Source organism: Mytilus edulis, chromosome 6 (assembly GCF_963676685.1).
Source record: "Mytilus edulis chromosome 6, xbMytEdul2.2, whole genome shotgun sequence".
Taxonomy (NCBI): Eukaryota; Metazoa; Mollusca; class Bivalvia; order Mytilida; family Mytilidae; genus Mytilus; species Mytilus edulis.
The window spans coordinates 57,264,042-57,284,381 of record NC_092349.1 but is presented as its reverse complement, the minus strand read 5'-3'; the positions used below and the strand labels follow the sequence as shown (position 1 = coordinate 57,284,381).

The 20,340-nt window shown below is 32.4% G+C and overlaps 1 protein-coding gene across 1 annotated transcript; it reads left to right on the top strand.

The window, feature by feature from the left end:
• The first annotated feature begins 688 nt into the window (after positions 1 to 688).
• LOC139527943 (ankyrin repeat domain-containing protein 50-like) lies at positions 689 to 15,890 on the top strand. The gene is made up of 3 exons (XM_071323637.1): positions 689 to 913; positions 5,307 to 5,470; positions 12,259 to 15,890. The coding sequence occupies exons 2-3, from the start codon at positions 5,440 to 5,442 to the stop codon at positions 15,576 to 15,578; spliced, it is 3,351 nt and encodes a 1,116-aa protein (XP_071179738.1). The 5' UTR covers positions 689 to 913; positions 5,307 to 5,439; the 3' UTR covers positions 15,579 to 15,890.
• Positions 15,891 to 20,340: the final 4,450 nt, after the last annotated feature.

Genomic DNA, 20,340 nt, shown 5'->3' with positions numbered 1-20,340 from the left:
ATGACTGAAGTAATATGTTTCACGTTATTGATTTGATTTAGCTTTTACATTGTTCATGTCCGAGTATTGTTTTGATAGACAACTCTGTGAGAATTAACATTCGGTTCGAATTATACATCCAGAAACCTTAATCTTCTCCCAATTTTATTCCACCAAAAGGTAACATTACCTCAGGTATTTCTTATTTCATGTGACTTAGCAAAACAAATTCAATTAAATTATTGTTTACAGCGCACAACACACTGTTCGATAATAGAAATTTTGACAAAAATTATAAAAAAATCCGGACCTCAATTTCTCTAATACAAGCCAAGTATAAATAAGATGATAAGTCAAATGTGTTTGTAAATACATTTACTTCTACATGTTCTAAATTAATAGCAAAAAGTAAAATAACAAAATGATAATATTAACGGTTTCAGCCCCCTAAAGGAAAGAGAACCTTAAATGAATTGGACTATTACTTGCATGTTCTGTTTGATCGTAAAGGTCATTGACTGTGTCGTTTTTTTATACATCACTAGCTTCTTAATAATCAGCATTAAGAGTTTCGAATGAATGTATATGTAGAATAGTACTTCGGCCGCGTGCAATTAATAAAGCATTGCTTTCATTATTTTTGCTCATGGTACTTAAAAACTAGGGCGGTTTTTAAAATTTAGTATTTTGATCTTTTTATGCAGGCGTACTATCCTCAAACGAATTTGATATTACTGTAATGGTGTGTTTACTGAGGAATATTAAACAAATACCACCACCAAAGTTTCAGATGCAGGAAATGCCACCACCCAACGACAAGAGTGAAGGAGCAGATTTAGTAAGATTGAAACTTTACAGGAATACCATGGCGCATTTGAACACTAACACCATTGATGCACATACTTTTAAAACCATGTGGGAGGACATCAAACAGGTATTATGCTTCATGAATATGTGAAAAATCTCATTTAATAAAAGAAGACCCAATTCATACATGTACCTCACTGTATTTAGTACTTAAACATGTTAAAAGAAAGGATGAAAATTGGAACATACTGAAACGTTTAAACTCGCTGCATTTGTTTGCACCTGTCTTAAGTCAGGAACCTTATCTTCAAAATTCGTCTTTTGTTGATCATGATGTGGTTCATAAATGTTTTTCTTTTTTAAAAAGATTAGAACTTTTGGTTTTTCTGTTTGAATGGTTTAACACCGATCAGTTTTGGCACCTTATAGTTTGCTGTTCGATTAGAGCCATGGCTCCGTGTTGAAGACCGTAGTTTCACCTATAATCATGGTTTACTTTTACAAATTGTGACTTGGATGGATAGTTGTCTCATTTGCAAGCATACAACATCTTCCTATATCTTTGTGCAGTTAGTTGTGTGAGCAACATTATCATAATTAGTTACATTATAATTAATAATTATTTGTAGCTGGGTTTAAGAAATCTCAAATTTGACCTTCTCCAAATACAAAATCATTCCTCAGTAAAGGACCTAAATATCGTCCCCCGTCAATTATTAATTGGAATGAGTGTCGTAATATCATCCACGACTCACTCCATACTTACTGTATGAAATGGATAAAACGGGAAAAAGCTGACAAAAAATCTTTGGACTCCTTTTTTTAATTCAGTAATGAAGATAGTTGATATACGTATTCAACATTTTAAAGAACATTTTACTATAAACCCTTACAACAATAAACCTATTTCTCGTATCAAACATAAACTAAAAGAACTAGCCAAGGAATTTGTTTTTGTCCCGGCAGATAAAGCTGCTAATAATATTATTATTGTTTGACGTAAATTTTACATTGAGGTTCTGAAAAAGGAAATCACCAATTCACCAACATTCCAACTGACTCCATTTTCAGAAAACGAAATCTGTAACAAACATAAACTTTTAGGCACCGCTTTACAAGCAGAGCCAAATACAATGAAAGTCCCAACTATGTATTGGCTTCCGAAGCTACACAAAACCCCTTACAAATATAGATTTATTTCGTCTTCAAGCCATTGTTCAACTACTAAATTGTCTATTCTTCTTACCAGCACACTTGGTACAATTAAAAACCTGATAATAAATTGTTCAAATAAGGCCTTCGAAAATAGTGGAATAAATTACTTTTGGAGTGTCAAGAACTCGTTGGAAGTACTTGATAAATTGCATGCTTATATTGGTGATTTTGAATCTGTTCAAAGTTTTGATTTTTCTACCCTGTATACCACATTGCCTCACATTCTCGTTAAGAAAAAATTCACACACCTAATTAAATGGGCATTCAAAAAATCAGAATGTGAATATATATGTTCAAACTCTTTTAGGTCATTTTTTAGTAGCAATAAAAAAAAAACTATGTTAATTGGACATGCTTTGATACTATATATGCCCTTGAATTTTTACTAGATAACATTTTTGTTCGCTTTGGGGATTCCGTATATCGTCAGATTATCGGAATTTTAATGGGGACTAACTGTGCACCACTTATTGCGGACCTGTTTTTGTATTGTTATGAGTTAAAATTTATGACAAAAATAAGCAAAGACCCATCGAAACAACATTTGATAAACAAATTTAATAATACTTTTAGATATTTGGATGATATTTTGGCTCTCAATAATGACGACTTCAGTATGTATATTAATGAAATTTATCCTGTTGAACTTACTTTAAATAAAGCTAATACTAACAATGACCACTGCCCTTTTCTCGATCTTGATATCTATATCACTAATGGAAAGCTGAATACTAAAATTTAAGATAAAAGGGATGATTTTTCATTTCCTATCGTTAATTATCCGTTTTTAGATGGTGACGTTCCCTTGTCACCATCTTACGGTGTTTATATATCTCAACTTGTACGATTCGCTCGTGTATGTAACAATGTTTTAGATTTTAACGAGAGAAATTTATGTATTACTGAAAAATTATTACACCAGGGTTTTCGATATCACAAACTAGTCAAAACATTTACTAAATTTTATCATCGGTATAAAGACATTATTCGTAAATATAGCTCAACATGCAGACTTTTAATACGTTCAGGTATTTCACATCCAATTTTTTATGGTAATATTCTTTATAAAGCACAAAGGTGTCAGTATTCACCTCAGAAACTTACAAAACCTTTGAATAGACTTATTGAGAAGGGATATAATTACGATACTGTTGTCAACTCATTAAAGATTGCATATTTTGGCGTTAATATTGAGTCATTGATAAGGTCTTTGCATCGGAACTAAACACATTTATTCTAAAAACAGTTGTTGGCATGACACGGGTTATGTTCTTCTCATATATGTTATGATGGTATGATACTAAACCCCTAACGGGAAGGATTGTGCCTGATGTTCATATGATGAAATCATAATCTTTCAGTCAGTTTAGTTGAAGTCTGGAGCTGGCATGTCAGTTAACTGCTAGTAGTCTGTTGTTATTTATGTATTATTGTCATTTTGTTTATTTTCTTTGGTTACATCTTCTGACATCAGACTCGGAATTCTCTTGAACTGAATTTTAATGTGCGTATTGTTATGCGTTTACTTTACTACATTGGTTAGAGGTATAGGGGGAAGGTTGAGATCTCACAAACATGTTTAACTCCGCCGCATTTTTGCGCCTGTCCCAAGTCAGGAGCCTCTGGCCTTTGTTAGTCTTGTATTATTTTAATTTTAGTTTCTTGTGTACAATTTGGAAATTAGTATGGCGTTCATTATCACTGGACTAGTATATATTTGTTTAGGGGCCAGCTGAAGGACGCCTCCGGGTGCGGGAATTTCTCGCTACATTGAAGACCTGTTGGTGACCCTCTGCTGTTGTTTTTTTTATTTGGGCGGGTTGTTGTCTCTTTGACACATTCCCCATTTCCATTCTCAATTTTATTTAAAATTATTTTACGCTCCTTTCACCATTATCTTTCGAATTACCAAGCATGTCGTTTACATGGGGTTTCAGGGTTTTATATTTATTATGAAATCTCTAAATATCCATGATAAATGTGTTTTTTATAATTTTAAATGTTGAGTGCTGTACCCTTACTTTGTCATTTTTACCTTTTATGTCTGTTTGCTTTGTTTACGCATTGTAGTCATTACAATGGAATTTTATGCGACTGTCATATACGTGAGACCATATAACGTCATCAACCATATTATAAATAAGATAATGCCTGTATCAAGTCAGGAATATAGCAGTTGTTATCCATTTGTTTGATGTGTTTAAGCAGGTGATGTTACAATTTGATTAGGGACTTGCCGTTTTGAATTTTTCATGGAGTTCGGTCTTTTTTGTGATTTTACTTTTTTTATATGAAACTCTTTCCTGACCCGTTTGTAATACAGTTATTAATGTTATATTTAACATTGCCATTAAAGCGGGAGGTTTGGCATGCCACAAAACCAGGTTCAAACCAAGTCAGGAATATGGCCATTGTTATATTATAGTTCGTTTCTGTGTGTGTTACATTTTAACGTTTTGTCGTTTGTTTTCTCTTATATTTGAGTGTGATTTCACATTACTATAAGACGTGTCACGGTAAAAAAAATGGAAAAATGATTCAGCTTCTTCTACGCTATTATTCAACATAAAAATATAAGAAAATTTATTGTGTGTGTGTACAAAGACATCTAGCAGAATTCTTTTATCATCATAATTGCCATTCAACTATTGACGTGAGAAATATTAACAGCCCGGCAATGTGCCATTTGCTTATATCATTATTTCAACGTGCGTACAACACTATATTCAATTATTTGGAAAACAGTTTACATTTTGTCACTAAAAGTTTCACAAGTCACGGGTCATTTGTAGTATCCAACATGCCCAATAAAATTGTGTCTGTGAAATTGTCATTGGGGAATTGAATGCGGGACATTCATTTCAACCTGTTATTAATCTGGTAAATTGTATCAATTTTGAACACAACTATAATTTATTGCATTATTGTCAGAAGTACAGTTAGATTTTCCAATACTGACAAGGCAATAATATGCCTTTCAAAAATCCTTCTTTCCATTATGAAAATAAATTTGCAATTCCCTTATTTGAATGTTGACTACCGTACAAAAGTATTAATACAATGGGAAATTCAGATTGGTATCAAGTAACGTAATCCTTGATCAAAAGTAACCTTTGCATGTTTTGTTGACCTGTTTACATGATTTATGCAGATGAGTTTTAGTATCATCCTTTTGAAAGGAAATAACTGAATGGTTAAACAAGTGTTTCTAATACCAGTTCATATGGGAGATACCAAGTAACGACTAGTTCTTGTTTCTATGTTCAGATTGTTATCACATTCATTATGTTATATAATTATGTCAGGCTGTCCTACGACTTGGAGGTTCCAAGTATCAAGAAAAATGCGATGAAATAAAAAAACAGGATATTTGACACCACAACCATTAAAAACTGTCAACAAAAACTGCAAGCTGACGTGAGTTACCTTGAACAGCGAATGTTGAATCTTGAACAACAAACTGTACTTGGTATGTAAACAAGTATTTACTAAATTTCAACGTCTCTGTTTAGCAAATTTCCTTTTCTTTCAATCTATTATTTTTTATTTAATCTATATTTAACTATACCTAGACGTATTTCCAATTGTATAACCATCCCAGGTTTGCAAATAGTGTAAAAAGTTTCTCTATCACAACTTTTACTGTTAAGTTTTGCTATAAATGTACATATACTCTGACTAGAAATCAGATAAAACAAAGTATTTGATTAATCGAAGCCTTTTTTTAAGGTGCCTCGTTGTGGACCTCTTGTCACAACTTATCAATATATAGTCTACCTCTCATAATCAACTATTAACATTCATACCTTTAAATCACATATATTACTGGCTGAGCAAAACATCTACTTTTCAGTATTAAACTTAAGTCTTGTCATTTGTTGAGCTTTTATCATCTAGCTCAACTCGTCTATTTGAAAATAAGATGCAGTTTTAATTATTATTGATGTCTTACCACCTAGCAGTGTCACCAAATGGATATTCAAAAGAATTGAGTGTCTGACATCGGAGAAGTAGAGTTGTTTTAAACTTACATCAAGTATTTTGAATATATTGCATGTTTTACAAGAAAAACAGCAACAGTGTCTCAATATTTACTTTTCAAATATACATATATAGTGGTTATGTTCCAGACCGTATGAGTATTTGGACCGTACGCGTACGGTCTTGACCGTATGCGTACTTTTTCAAAATACTCATACGGTCTGGAACATAAACCACTATATATGTATATATTTGAAAATTCACGCTAATTAAATCTGTTAATATCTTGTTTTAGCATGTCGATCAGTAATACATTAATTGAATTATGATCATTGAAATTGACGATATCGGAAGTAAACATAATGTGGGAGGACATGGTTGAAACGTACGAGTATAAGTATACGGTCCGATCCGTACGCATACGGTCCAAATACTCATATGGTCAGGAACAGTTACATATCTTATCCGGATCAATGGACACTTGATTGATGAGTTTATCCAAAACCACCTGTCTGTGTACTGGTCGTCATTGCTCCTTGTCTGCCAGACATTCATACATGGGAACTTAATAAATTATTTTCAGGTTGCGCTTCTTCATCGGCTTCACTTTTGGTTAGATTGGGGCTAAACACACATGAAACAAGATAACATCTGAATCGTCCATATTTTACATATAACGAGATATAACCATGCAGCATAAATTTAGATTTCAATACGAATCTAATTTAAAATTTCACCGCTGCCAACCAAATGCTTGAGTCGACCTCTAAATATCACAGAGTCACACAGAACAAAATAATTAATGCGGTGTTCACACATTGCAGATTATTGCTCCCGTTTGAGACCAGACAGCGATACGACACTAAATGTAAAAAAGTCGGAATACTATCCTTATTTATCTGGAATGTCCTATCATTGTCTGAACGAAGTCGTTTAAGTTCGTAACAGATTCCTACGGGTCGGGAAGGGTCCGAATAGTTCGACAAAGCACCCCGACAGTTATGTGCGTCCCGTCAGCCGATTGTGTGTAGTCGGATTACAATCGTGCCTATGTCGTGACAGATTCTGCTGTATCGGATCAAAATCCTAACGATGGTCTGTGTATTCCGGACGGTGTCCTGTGGAACGGGAATGATCTGGAGAAATTTTTCATTGCTGTTTTTCTTCCGATTGAGTTCAGATTGCATCTGTCTGCATGATCTCTGTCGGATAACATTCGGTAGAATCGGGACACATTCGTGACAGACTCGGTCGAATTTTACCAAAAGAAAGAAACATATTGAATTAGAAGCGGATTGAGAACGGGATAATCGGAATAAATTCGCTTGAAAACGGTTGAATATCGACGCTTCCTGAACAATATCTGATTGTTGTCGTGATTAAATTATTTGTTTTACAAATTTTAATTAAAGTTTGAATTTTCATTCACGATTCACAGGATCCTGATCAGACTTTTGACAAATTTTAATCGGGAATGGTCCTGTTAAGGACGGCAGTAAAAATCGTGAATGTGTGACCCCAGCTTTAAGGGCCTTTACAGTGTTATATTCAGCGTTCAATGTATAACGTCTAACTAAAACACGATACAGAAAGGTGTATACATATTTAATATTCTGAGTTATGACATAAACTATATGAATGAAGAAAGTTTCACATTGATTAGTACTAGAATAAAAAAACGGCAGAGATAATATATGATATGGTTCCCGATTATGGTTGGTGTTACTTAGGAAAACGAACTTTTGTAACAACTTGTATATGTTGTGTACAAGTTATCATTTTGTACAAATTATAATTTGTACAAAAATATTGTACAAATTATAATTTGTATTTTGACTTTGTACAAATTATAATTTGTACAAAACCTGTCTGTACAAATTACAATTTGTACAAAATGTGACCAAAATTCACTTATAACTTGTACAACAGTTTTAAATATGAACTTCAGTGAAAAATGCATTGATTCACACAATTTAATTGTAATTAACTGACCACACACTAAACCTTATTAACAAAATACACCGTTTTTACACAACTACAAAAGGCAGATTGATCTTCGAAATTTTTGAGAGAAAAAAAAAGTAAACAAATAAGATTTGCTTTCAAATTTTTAATACATAAACTTCTTTTTCTTAAAAAAAATCATTTAATAGTACTACTTGATTAGTTCTTATCGTTTTTTTGAGGAGTTTTTTTTATTCAGAAACTTTGCAAAAACGATTATATTTGTGAAATTTAATATTTTGTATCGTGAAAGATCGTGTACAGCATTCTGATGATCGTGGAAAGGATCTCAAAAGATTTGTTGCCACTTATTTGTTATTTCATAAATTCCATAAAAACAGTCAAATCTTTCTTTAATGAAGTGAAAATTTATATTTGTAATTGGTACATAAAAAGATTGGAGTTACATGACTTATTCCGGTTCACTTTATTTTGTGAAAAGATTGATGGTTCAATGTCATTGGGTCAGCTAATTTTATAATACTACAACAACTAGCTTTCTTATAAAATGAAAGTCCGTCTGTCTGTTCTGCATAAGTTTTATGTTGGTTTTAAAGTTTGTCTCAACTGATTTCCATTAAGTTTTATGCACAGTCATAGATATTTATAAAACAAAGGTCATTGTTGAAAAAAAACTTTGATAAAAAACGGCAGAAAAACAGCTGACATATTCCTAACTTTAGCATAGTCATATTTCTAACCAAATGGGGTGTTTAATCTAGCTTTCTTTCTGGATATTTATTTGTCTAAATGTCTAACTGAAGCAGTGAAATACAAATGTTTATTTACAGCAACGGTTCCTTATTTTCAACGTTCGTTATGTGAAGCAGTTAAAATGCCTGTAAAACAGGTCATCATCGATTTGAGAGTCAAAAGATGGTTTGCAATACCTGATTCCATAAATCACTAGATCACCTTCTCAAACGAATGATAAAAAACTACTTTTGAAATTTGTAACTTTGGTGTACTATGTGGTCATTTAATAGCAATTCAATAATGTGTATCAATGCTTTTTTCACCAAAATCCATATGATAAATTATTGTACAAGTTATAAGTGATTTTTTGTCAATTTTTGTACAAATTGTAATTTGTACAAGCACTTTTTGTACAAATTACAATTTGTACAAAGTCAAAATACAAATTATAATTTGTACAATATTTTTGTACAAATTATAATTTGTACAAAATGATAACTTGTACACAACATATATAATTCAACAGTTTAAACTAGGTTGTCACTTATTTAAATCATTCAAATAGCCCCAAATCCAAGGTTATTATCATCAAACATATATGACATGACACGAGTTTAACGAAACAAACGTATTAAGTTTTAAAACTTTATATAATGATACTAAGGGATGCCTATCTAATAACGGCTGGATCTCAGAAACCTATAGACTTCACCGTGGTATAAAACAAGGATGTCCGTTAAGTTCTCTTATTTTTTTAATAGCAGTTGAAATCTTGGCCTGTAGAGTAAGACAAGATTTTAACATTAAAGGATTTCAAATTAAACTTGATGAAAAAAACACATAGTCTAAAAATTTCCCAATTGGCTGATGATACAACCCTCTTTTCAAATTACAAAAATGAAATTCACCAAGCATTGAACCTAATAGAAATATTTGGAACGCTTTCTGGTTTAAAACTGAATAAATTTAAAACAGAAGGTATATGGTTGGGAAGACTTAAACATTGTAAAGAAAAAAATAAAAATATACACTGGAGCAAGGAACCAATTAAAAGTCTAGGTGTTTACTTTGGATTAAATAAAAGTGAATGTGACAAATTAAATATTGAAAAAATAATGAAACAGTCAAAAAATTAATACTTGATTGGGAAAAAAGAAATTTAACAATGATAGGTCGAATAACAGTTGTTAAGTCGCTAATTTTACCCAATCTTACGTTTTTAGCTTCGGTTGTTTCAATACCCCAAATGTACATAAAAGATTTTAAAAAACTCATATACAATTTTATATGGAATAATAAACAAGCAAAGGTAAAACGTTCAACACTTACCAAAGATAACACAAATGGAGGTATAAAAATGACAGACATTGATTACTTTTTAAATGCATTACAAATTTCTTGGGTTAAACGATTAACCGCAAAAGAATTTGCTAATTGGAAAGTCATTCCAACATATTATTTCAATAAATTTGGTAAAAACAACCTTATATTTCATATGATGCCTGACAACATAAAATCACTACCTAATTTAAGTAATATACTACCCTCATTTTACTTGAACATGTTAAACAGCTGGTACGAAGTAAATAATACAGTAACAAGTAATACACCTATCATAAATTTTAGAAATATTAGGTAGCAAATGTTGTGGGGTAATAAAAACCTAAAATTTAAAGGAAAATGTTTAGTTTACCTAAATTGGATAAAAGATGGTATTATTTTCATTAATGATATAATTGATCAAAAAGGTCACATATCACAAAAAGTTATATTGGAGAAACTAACCTCAAAAACTAATTGGATCTCCGAACTTTGAAAATTGAAAAATTGTATTCCAAAAGAATGGGTTAGTACATTAAAATCTGACAAATATTTGAAAACTTCTATAAAAACAAAATTAAACTTGTCCTTGACTGTTAACAAAAAATCAGAATTAATTGAAAATATGTCATCCAAAGATATATATAACCATTTAAATAACAAAAATGATGAGAGACCACTAGGATTTTCCAAATGGAAAAAACATCTTCAATCTAGAATCAATCACTCCAATAAATAATGTGCTTCAATTTACTTTTACCTTTTTTATAAATAACAAATATAAAATGTTAAGATGGAAATTACTCCATTACATCCTCCCATGTAAACAATTATTACTACAATGGCACATACAAGAAAAAAGTATGTGTGACTTGTGTAACTTGACTGAAGATAACGAACACTTTTTTCTCAAATGTCAATTCTTTCATGAATTTTGGAAGAAAATATATGTACGTGTAAGCAAAATCAAAATTGAGTCACATATTTTTAATTTTAAAACTTTAGTACTAGGCTATAAAATACATGATCCTATGTATAATGATATAAATCTCTTCCTAACTGTCTTAATATATTCAGTTCATAAAAGTACTCATATATCAAATTATAAACAAAAAGGCATAGACGCTTATGCAGTTTTTAAAAATGAATTTTTAAACACATACGAAATTAACAAATATATTAATGCTAAAAACAGCAAATTTTTAAATGATGTAAAAAGATACATATGATCATGAATAGCTAGATATAATATATTTTCATGTATAAAATTTGCGTAGCAAAAGTTGACAATATATCTGAACACGTGGTAATAAACCAAAACAGCATTCTTCGTGGAAATGTACAGAATTTTGTCTCAAAACGCATTTATACACACTTTATCACTTAATCAAATGAATTTCCATTTACAATGTCGAAACTTACTACATCTAATTTTTAACTTTAGTTTAAGTTGTTCCTGAGTATCAATAAAACGTTTAAATTAATCCGCACAATTGATCAACCAGCTTCAACGGTTTTCATCAATAAGGTTAAAGGTCAATGATCATAAAGCTTTAATCTTATGAAACAAAACCGGACAACACTGTACATTTTCCGTAATCATGAAACAATATAGTTTGTAAAATGTTTGTAATAACCATGAACTGTAAAACTAACAAACTATCTATAAATATGAATTTACTGCATAAATTCCCTGGTTATCCAGTGACTAATTCACAGGGATACTCGGCCAACTGCTGTACCCTCGGACAATTAATTTGCCACTGTAACGGGCAACCGTATTTAGCACCGTCACTGGCAAACTGGTTTTGCACTGGCACTGACAGCTTTCAATAAAAAAAGTTAAATAGTGTTATTTACATTATGTACTGACTTTCTACGCTTGGTTGTAATTATCAAACATAGTTAAACTTCTATTCATTGTCAACTTATTAATCCCTCATTTGCTCATTGTTAAAGGTATTGTAGTGACATATTGCTTCTATCATGTACGGCATTATGTCTCTTTGAAAAGAGGTCTCGTTTGCAACGGTACCGGCTGTCCTTGTCTTATATTGTAAAATGACGACACAATGCAAACACAATGTATCCATTAATCGCTGTTCGGCTTAGTCGAATTTCAAGTTAGAGATTGAGTATGTTTTTGAAGAATTACTTTTTTAAAAATCATAAGATAATTTCACATTTATATGATAACATTGAATTGTAAGTTAACATACATGAAATGTCTGACTTGTTTTTGTATTTATCTTGCAGATAGTCACAGAGTCCTAATCGAACAATGGGAACAAGACGAAACAAAATTGGTCCACACAAATGCAATCGCTGACATAATGACATTGATTGAGAATAAGAAATGCATTTTAATAAAAGGAAATCCAGGGTCCGGAAGGAGCTTTACCATTCGTCACATTGCATTAAGACTGCGCGACCGAATGTGTAAACAGGAATATGAAATTGTTATGTGTAGAGAATCGAAGGATATTGAAACATACTTTAAGGCAGAAGCATACCAAGTATTTGTTTTTGACGATATATGCGGAGAATATACGATTGATCGTCGCGAAGCTAACAAATGGTCAACTCCACTGACAAGAGCCTATATCACAAACATTCTCAATCGTGGAAAATCAAAACTTCTAGTCTCCGTAAAAAATCAGGTTTTCAAAGAATCCCTGTTTTCAGAATTAAACTACTTGGAATTTGCACTGATAGACATGTCGGACGAGAAAGTTGTGACACTGGATCAAAAATTTACAATAGCGAAACAGCTATTATCCATTAACATTAAGGCTAATAGTTCGGTTATAAATGAGTTAGAAGACTGTAGACGAAATAAAATTATACGTAATATCGAATTCGCGCCCCTTATATTTACACTCGACTATTGCAACGAAATCATTCCTGTAATTTTTACAGACCCGATAGAAACGTATTACAAGGAGTTACACGCATTACGTAATGTCGAAGATCAATCAAAAATATGTGCATTATTTTTAATGATTGTCCACAATGGAAATATTTCCGCGAACTTTTTTTCTGCTATAGAGACTCCGACCGAACGAAATCAAAGGCAATGCATTTTTGAGGTATTTATGATCCCTAGCAATATTTCAAGATTAAGCATAGAAGAACATTTAAGGTCGTTAGAAGGTTGGTTGGTTGTTAATGAAAGAGGTGCATTTAGTCCTAAGTACCCGACGATTTTCGATTTTCTCTGTTACTTTTTCGGTGATGATACTCAAAAGATGCAGAAGGTGTTCATAAGACACGCACATAGTCAGGTATTAACCAGAAGAACAACTTTCCAATCAATACAGATAGACGAAATTCCTAGATTTACAGTTTCAATAACACCGGAAAATGAACAGATCTATTTTGAAAGAATGGTAGATGACATATGTCTCGGTAGAATTTGGGATACTTTATCAAATAATCAATTACATACATCATTATCATTTCGTTTAAGATTTGTTAAACATTTGAGAGACCTACTTAAAGACAAAAGATGCGACCTTATGAAAAGCACTGATCGTTCAGATCCATGTATACTAGTTTCTACTCTTTATGTAGCAGTTTTCTTTGGGTTTATGCCGATAGTAGAATACCTCATACAAATCTCTTCGGCACAGTTGCAGGATATCCACGACAATTTTCCACCATTAATTGCAGCTTGTGAAAAAGGTCATACAGACATTGTCAATTTGATATTAGACTACCAATCCGATTTAAATCAAATTGATTATTTTGGCAGAAGACCTCTTATAGTAGCTGTTCAATACAACCATCCATATGTTGTGGAAATGCTCATTAACAAAAATGCTGATATAAATTTAGGTGACAGAAATGGTTGGACACCATTAATGTGGGCTTGCGTATTACACAGAAAAAAGATAGTAGAACTACTCATGGAACACAGCGCCGATGTAAATCAAGCCGGAAATGATGGATCAACTCCTTTGTTCTTGTGTGCAATAATGGGTTTCAAAAAATTGGTTATCCTTCTGCATGAAGCAGAAGGATCACTATCAACTCCTAATCGTGATGGGAAAACACCACTGATGGCTGCATGTCGATTCCAACGACGGGAAATAGTCGCCTATTTGCTTCAGCATTTGGATACTGTAGACGAAGCTGACAATAAAGGTTGGACCGCTTTAATGGAAGCTTGCTTTAAAAATGACACCGGTAGCTGGGATAGATTTTTCGATCAATTTATAAATGACAGATTTTTTCTTCCACTTTTAAAACTTGTTATAGAAAAACCTGATACAGATGGTGACACCCTTAAATATGATCCCGTAATTGAACAAATACGTTCAAAAGCTAATATAGATATGCAAGACAATGAAGGTAAATCTGCTCTTCATCATGCATGTGAAGGGCAATACAATCATATTGTAAATATTTTGACCGAAATGGGAGCAAACGTAAATTTAGAAGACAAAAATAAATCAACACCTGTAATGTTAGCCTGTTCAATGGAAGACGACGATACAGTTCTACCGTTAATGGAGACATCAGATGGATCTTGTAAACCAATAATCGAGCAGCTTCTTAGTAAGGGTGCTGATATAAATTCAAACGATGATAGCGGATGGAATCCATTTTGTCATAGTTGTGAGACAGGAAACAGTAACATGGTTAAAAGACTAATTGAGTTTAAACATAATGTCAATCAAATCTACCACAATGGAAAAACTCCTCTCCAAATGGCTAAAAAATCTGGTAATAATGAAATAATTAGTTTGCTAGTAGACAAAGGCGCCATGCAAACTGAAGATACGTTAGAAATTGAATCACACGATAATGGATTTGAAATCATGAGCTCAGATGAATCGATCTATGATAGCTCAGATTCTGAAACTGAAACCCTGACCGATGCTAAAAAAGATACAGGCAGATCGTTACTGCGTGCTTGCAGAAATATAGATGAAGATATGTTTACATTAGTGCTAGAGAAAGCAGAAAGTGAGAACATTTTGAACATTTCTGACACAAATGGTACAACTCCTTTGCTGGAGGCTTGCAGATATGAAAATATAAGAAATATTAAACTTCTATTAGAAGCAGGAGCAAGTGTCAATAAAGAAGATATGAAGGGCTGGACTCCTCTTTTAGAAACATGTAAAGGTGGAGATATAGAAATAGTACAACTGATCTTAGAAAGGAAAGTAAAAATCAACAAGTCAGATGATCGCGGATATTCTCCACTCTTTATTGCAAGTACCAATGGGTATACGGACATTGTAGAATTACTTTTAATTTATCAGGCAGATGTTAACATTGCTAACAATGCAGGAATAACACCACTTATTGCAGCATGCACAAAAGAGTATGTTGACGTAGTCCAATTATTAATTAATAATGGAGCTAATATAAACAAAACGGATGCTTATGGCAATACGTCACTAATGGTTGCAGGTTTTTATGGATACAGACAAATAAGTCAAGCTCTTCTATCGGAGGGAGCATATATCGATCAAAAAGACAGTAAAGGCTGGACAGCTCTTTCCTGGGCGACAAAGGGTGGCCATGAAAATGTTTTTTTAAGGCGGCATACGGTTCTGCAGTAAAAGAAAGCCAAACTAGTAATAAACCTAAAGAAAACCCAACTTGAGAATTATTGGTACAAAGGAAACGTCTGTATTACATAAGAATTCCTACAATAAATGCTCTATTAGTTATCATAAACTATACCGGATGTAAATGTGGACGTAAAAAGATAATAGCATTACATGTACACGTTGTCGCATTCTATGTATTGAATCCATAAGAATACTTCTTCAATCCCTATAGCAATATACATTAAATGAACGACACCTTTTGTTTATATATAATTCAACAATAAAGGCATGTGAACCGCTACGGTAAATCAATGTTTAAACCAAGCTATTTAATCTCCTATCCTGCTGTTCTACATTTTTGAAATCATTCTACAATACGTACAAAAAAAATAATTACCAACCAAGTCCTTTACTAAAAGTAATATGTCACCCATGGTAACATTTTTACACGAGATATCGTTTTTTTTTTAAATATGGAGGCTTTGAGAATCACCGAAAAGGCATTCATTGTCTGAATTCGCATCTTATGCGGTCAAATTGGTACCGTTTATGGTATATTCATACCTCGAATAAATGCTTACATGTTACCAATAGATTCAGGAATAGAAGCCTTAACACACAGATGTGAAATAAATTCAGAACAATACTGATATTCGACAGACTAGTGATTAATTAATATCCAAGGAATATTATTTTTAAAAAGATAAACAATAGTTACGTATTCATTGTCGAATTTAAAAATCAGACGTATGTTTTGATACTTAATTTGAAAGTTAATGACTGTTACTGTATAACTAGTGTGCTCTGAATCCAAAAAAGATAAAGTAATTTCAACACAAAAAGTGAGACTGGGAAATAAATAAAATTTAGTGGCAGCGACGGAGAAAGCTATTGGTATAACGCATTATTTCTTATAATTATATATATATATAACATCTTCATGCCTTATATATCATGTACTGTAGTACGCCGCTAGATTAAAACTGACGTGGAAAGGTAACACATGCCCACCGAAAGCTCTTTTTTGAGAGCCCAGGTGGTCGTGTGGTCTAGCGGGACGGCTGCAGTGCAGGCGATTTGGTGTCACGATATCACAGTAGCATGGGTTCGAATCCCGGCGAGGGAAGAACCAAAAATTTGCAAAAGCAAATTTACAGATCTAACATTGTTGGGTTGATGTTTAGACGAGTTGTATATATATATATCAGTTTTCTGTTTTGAATCTAAAACTAACGTGTTAAATGAAAACTTCCCTAGGCGGAAAATTACAGATATTTAATGAGATTTGACTTTTACAAAATGGGAAAAACGAAATCATCATGTCTGAGTTAGGCCGAACATTTAAGAAATCTGGTGAGATAAATGTTATTTAACTTCAACCTAAAAGGTGTTTTTTGAATGCGATCAATGTATACTTGTATCTTTACTTCTATTTTGAAAATTTTGAAAATGGTTTTTTTCACATTTCATATAGCAATCATACTACGGTTGACGCTTCCGATTTTCATCTTAAAAACCGCGCTGAAGTACGTCCATTATTCATTTTTCATTATTCAAAATTCAATAATAAATAATAAAATAGTTCATTATTTATTATTCAACGTTAACAGATTATTTTTCAGTATTTAAGTTGAAAATTGAATAATATGATAATAAACAAAACAAAATTACTGTGACACTTTAACCCGTATTTCTGAATTCGTCATTTTGATGTTAGTGTTAATATAAGAAAAAAAATCAAAACACTTTTTGAAAATTTTTACATTATTTATTCATTTAGTTTCGCAGAATAAACTAATGGGTTTTCCCTAACTATTTTTAACAAAAATTCCGTTGTTTAATGTAAGGACACATGAATACCAAAACATATAAATATATATATAAATTAAAATACTCTGCGTTGTTTTTTTTAAATTTTCACTTGAGCTTTGCTTTTCATTGCCTCATTTATGGATTCGATTCGATTATGGATAAAACTTGCCGATTGTGTCACACTGACCATTAGAGGGGATACGGAGGACCTAAATGTTAAGATTACGCGTGTACAAGAAATAGTCAATTTTAAATAATGAAATGGATATTTTGAATATTGCAAATTGACAGGTGCGACCCTTCAGGCCCAGTATAGATATACATGTACATTGAACCTCGTTCGAAAGCTTATTATTATAGGAACACAATGTATATAATCAATATGTTCAGTGACGCCTATTAGCTGAGTAACGCAGGACTTAAAAGTCCAAATACGCTTGAACATTAAGAAATAGCGTATTTTTAATAATGCAATGGACTCTTGCGACCTTTTAGCCCCTTAATACAGACATACCCTAAACCTCGTTCGAAAGCCTATTATTAGAGGAACAAAAGATATATAGTCAATATGTTCCGCAACGTCTATTAGAAGAGAAACACAAGACCAAAATGTCGAAATACGCTTGAACATTATGAAATAGCTTATCGGACTGCTGCGTCCCGTCAGCCCCTAATTACAGAAAAACATTATATACCATTTGAAAGCTTATATATAGGGGAATATCATGGTTATAAGCAATATGTGCCACAATGACCATTAAGAAATAGCCAATTTTGATTAATAAAATGGACTCTAGCGACCCTTCAGCCCTCAATTACAGACTTACCTTGAACTTTGATCGAAAGCTTATAATTAGAGGAACAAAAGGCGTATAGTCAATATGTTTTGCAGCGCCTAAATGTCGATATACGCTTGAACATTAAGAAATAGCGCGCTCTTTAAAAGGCAGAAAGTTGTTATAGTAGACAATGTTCATTTGTATACGAACATTAGGAAAAACGGGTAAAATTCAAATTGTTGATTCGACTGAGGAATTGACATACTTGCATTTTATTTAAGGATGCCGTCATAAAAGGGCAATATGGCCGCTATTAAAATCAGCAAGAATCCCAAATGTTGCATGCACAAATTATCAATACGCCAATATGGATAAGAAAAAAATCTATAGCCAGCTTCATTGGTTTTAGAAGCGTCTAAGAAACTACGACACATATTTTTTTTTTGAATCAGTCAGAAGGAGTGCATGATTGGGTTCCATAGCAATGCTAGTTATTTGAATGAGAACGTTGATATAAAAACGAAGATGTGGTCAGATTGCCATTGGGAAAACTCTCCACAAGAGACCGAAATGACAAAGAAATTAACAACTATAGGTCACCATACGGCCTTCAGCAATGAGCAAAGCCGATACCACATAGTCAGCTATAAAAGGCTCCGAAATGACAATGTCAAACAATTCAAACGAGAAAACTAACGGTCTAATTTATGTACAAAACAAGAAACGAAAACTAAATATTTAACACATAAACAAACGACAACCACTGAATTACAGGCTCCTGACCTGGGAGAGGCACAGCACATACATAGAGAATGTGGCGGGGTTAAACATGTTAGCGGTATCCCAACCCTCAAGCTCTCCCTAATCTTACCTAGGACAGTGGTGTAACAGTCAGTACAACATAAGAACGAACTATAAAAAGCTGTTGCAAAAGGCTTAACTCGTCAGATGAATACAAATACGACAAATACAGGTGGACGTGGCTAGGAACTTGTACATCCCACCAACAAAAAGACATCAAAACTGGCTTCCACACACAATGACATAATCTATTTCAAAATACTTTGGGAAACGATGTTACCTGTTCAGGAATATTCAAGTTGAAGTAGTCTTGAGCTCTTTTTCTACATCTTCTAGTTTTGTTACTTGCTTTAACTTCAAATGAACCCGTGAACTGCGAAATTTTAAGTTCTAAGAGCGTGTTTATCGCTTAAATGCATGTACATGTATGTGTTATATTTAATTTGATATTTTGTCTTTGGCAATTCATAATTTTACTATATTAACTTTTCATCGTGTAAGTTAGGCATGAGAGCAACAGTAGGAAACTGTTTCACGAAATTGGATTCAAATTATTTCACTGAAACAAAATGTTAGCTTTACGAGAGTGTATGGAAATCAGGACTTTGGTAAAATGATTAAATTGTATACCGAGATTTTGATTTTGATGTTTTCAAAAATATATATATATATTTTAAATTTGCTGGTCCAAGTTTAGCAAATGTCTTTTTTGCCAAAAGTTCGTACATCATTATTTAACATAATTAAGGAATTCTAAGATCTCTATTTTTTTTCAATCGGTCTAATTTATATAGGTTGAGTAATCTTAAATTCCTTAAATTTGTCAGGAATCATTATGTTTTTTTTTAAAAGTTTTTCTATTCTTCCTTATTCTTAATTTTAAGAAGGAAGTCATGGTTTAAAACTGCTGCCCTCGTCGGAACAAATTTCTGTTATAACTGTTATAAAAACTGTGATACTTTACATTTTTTTTATTCAAGGTCAAACTAGTTTTAGGTTTTCTTTCTGGTTCTTAATTGGTGGAAGTTTTAATTATGTTTGACGTAAAAACAAACACAACATTCTAAATTTTTCAGTAACTTACTTAGTAATTATCTTTTTTTGAACCTGTTTAATTTATCCGTCCGATCCGATTAAAAATAGGAGATTTTGTATAATTTCTGTCAAATCGAATCATGATAGACTTTTCAAAACAATTGTTGGCATGACACGGGTTATGTTCTTCTCATATATGTTATGATGGTATGATACTAAACCCCCAACAGGAAGGATTGTGCCTGATGTTCATATGATGAAATCATAATCTTTCAGTCAGTTTAATTGAAGTCTGGAGCTGGCATGTCAGTTAACTGCTAGTAGTCTGTTGTTATTTATGTATT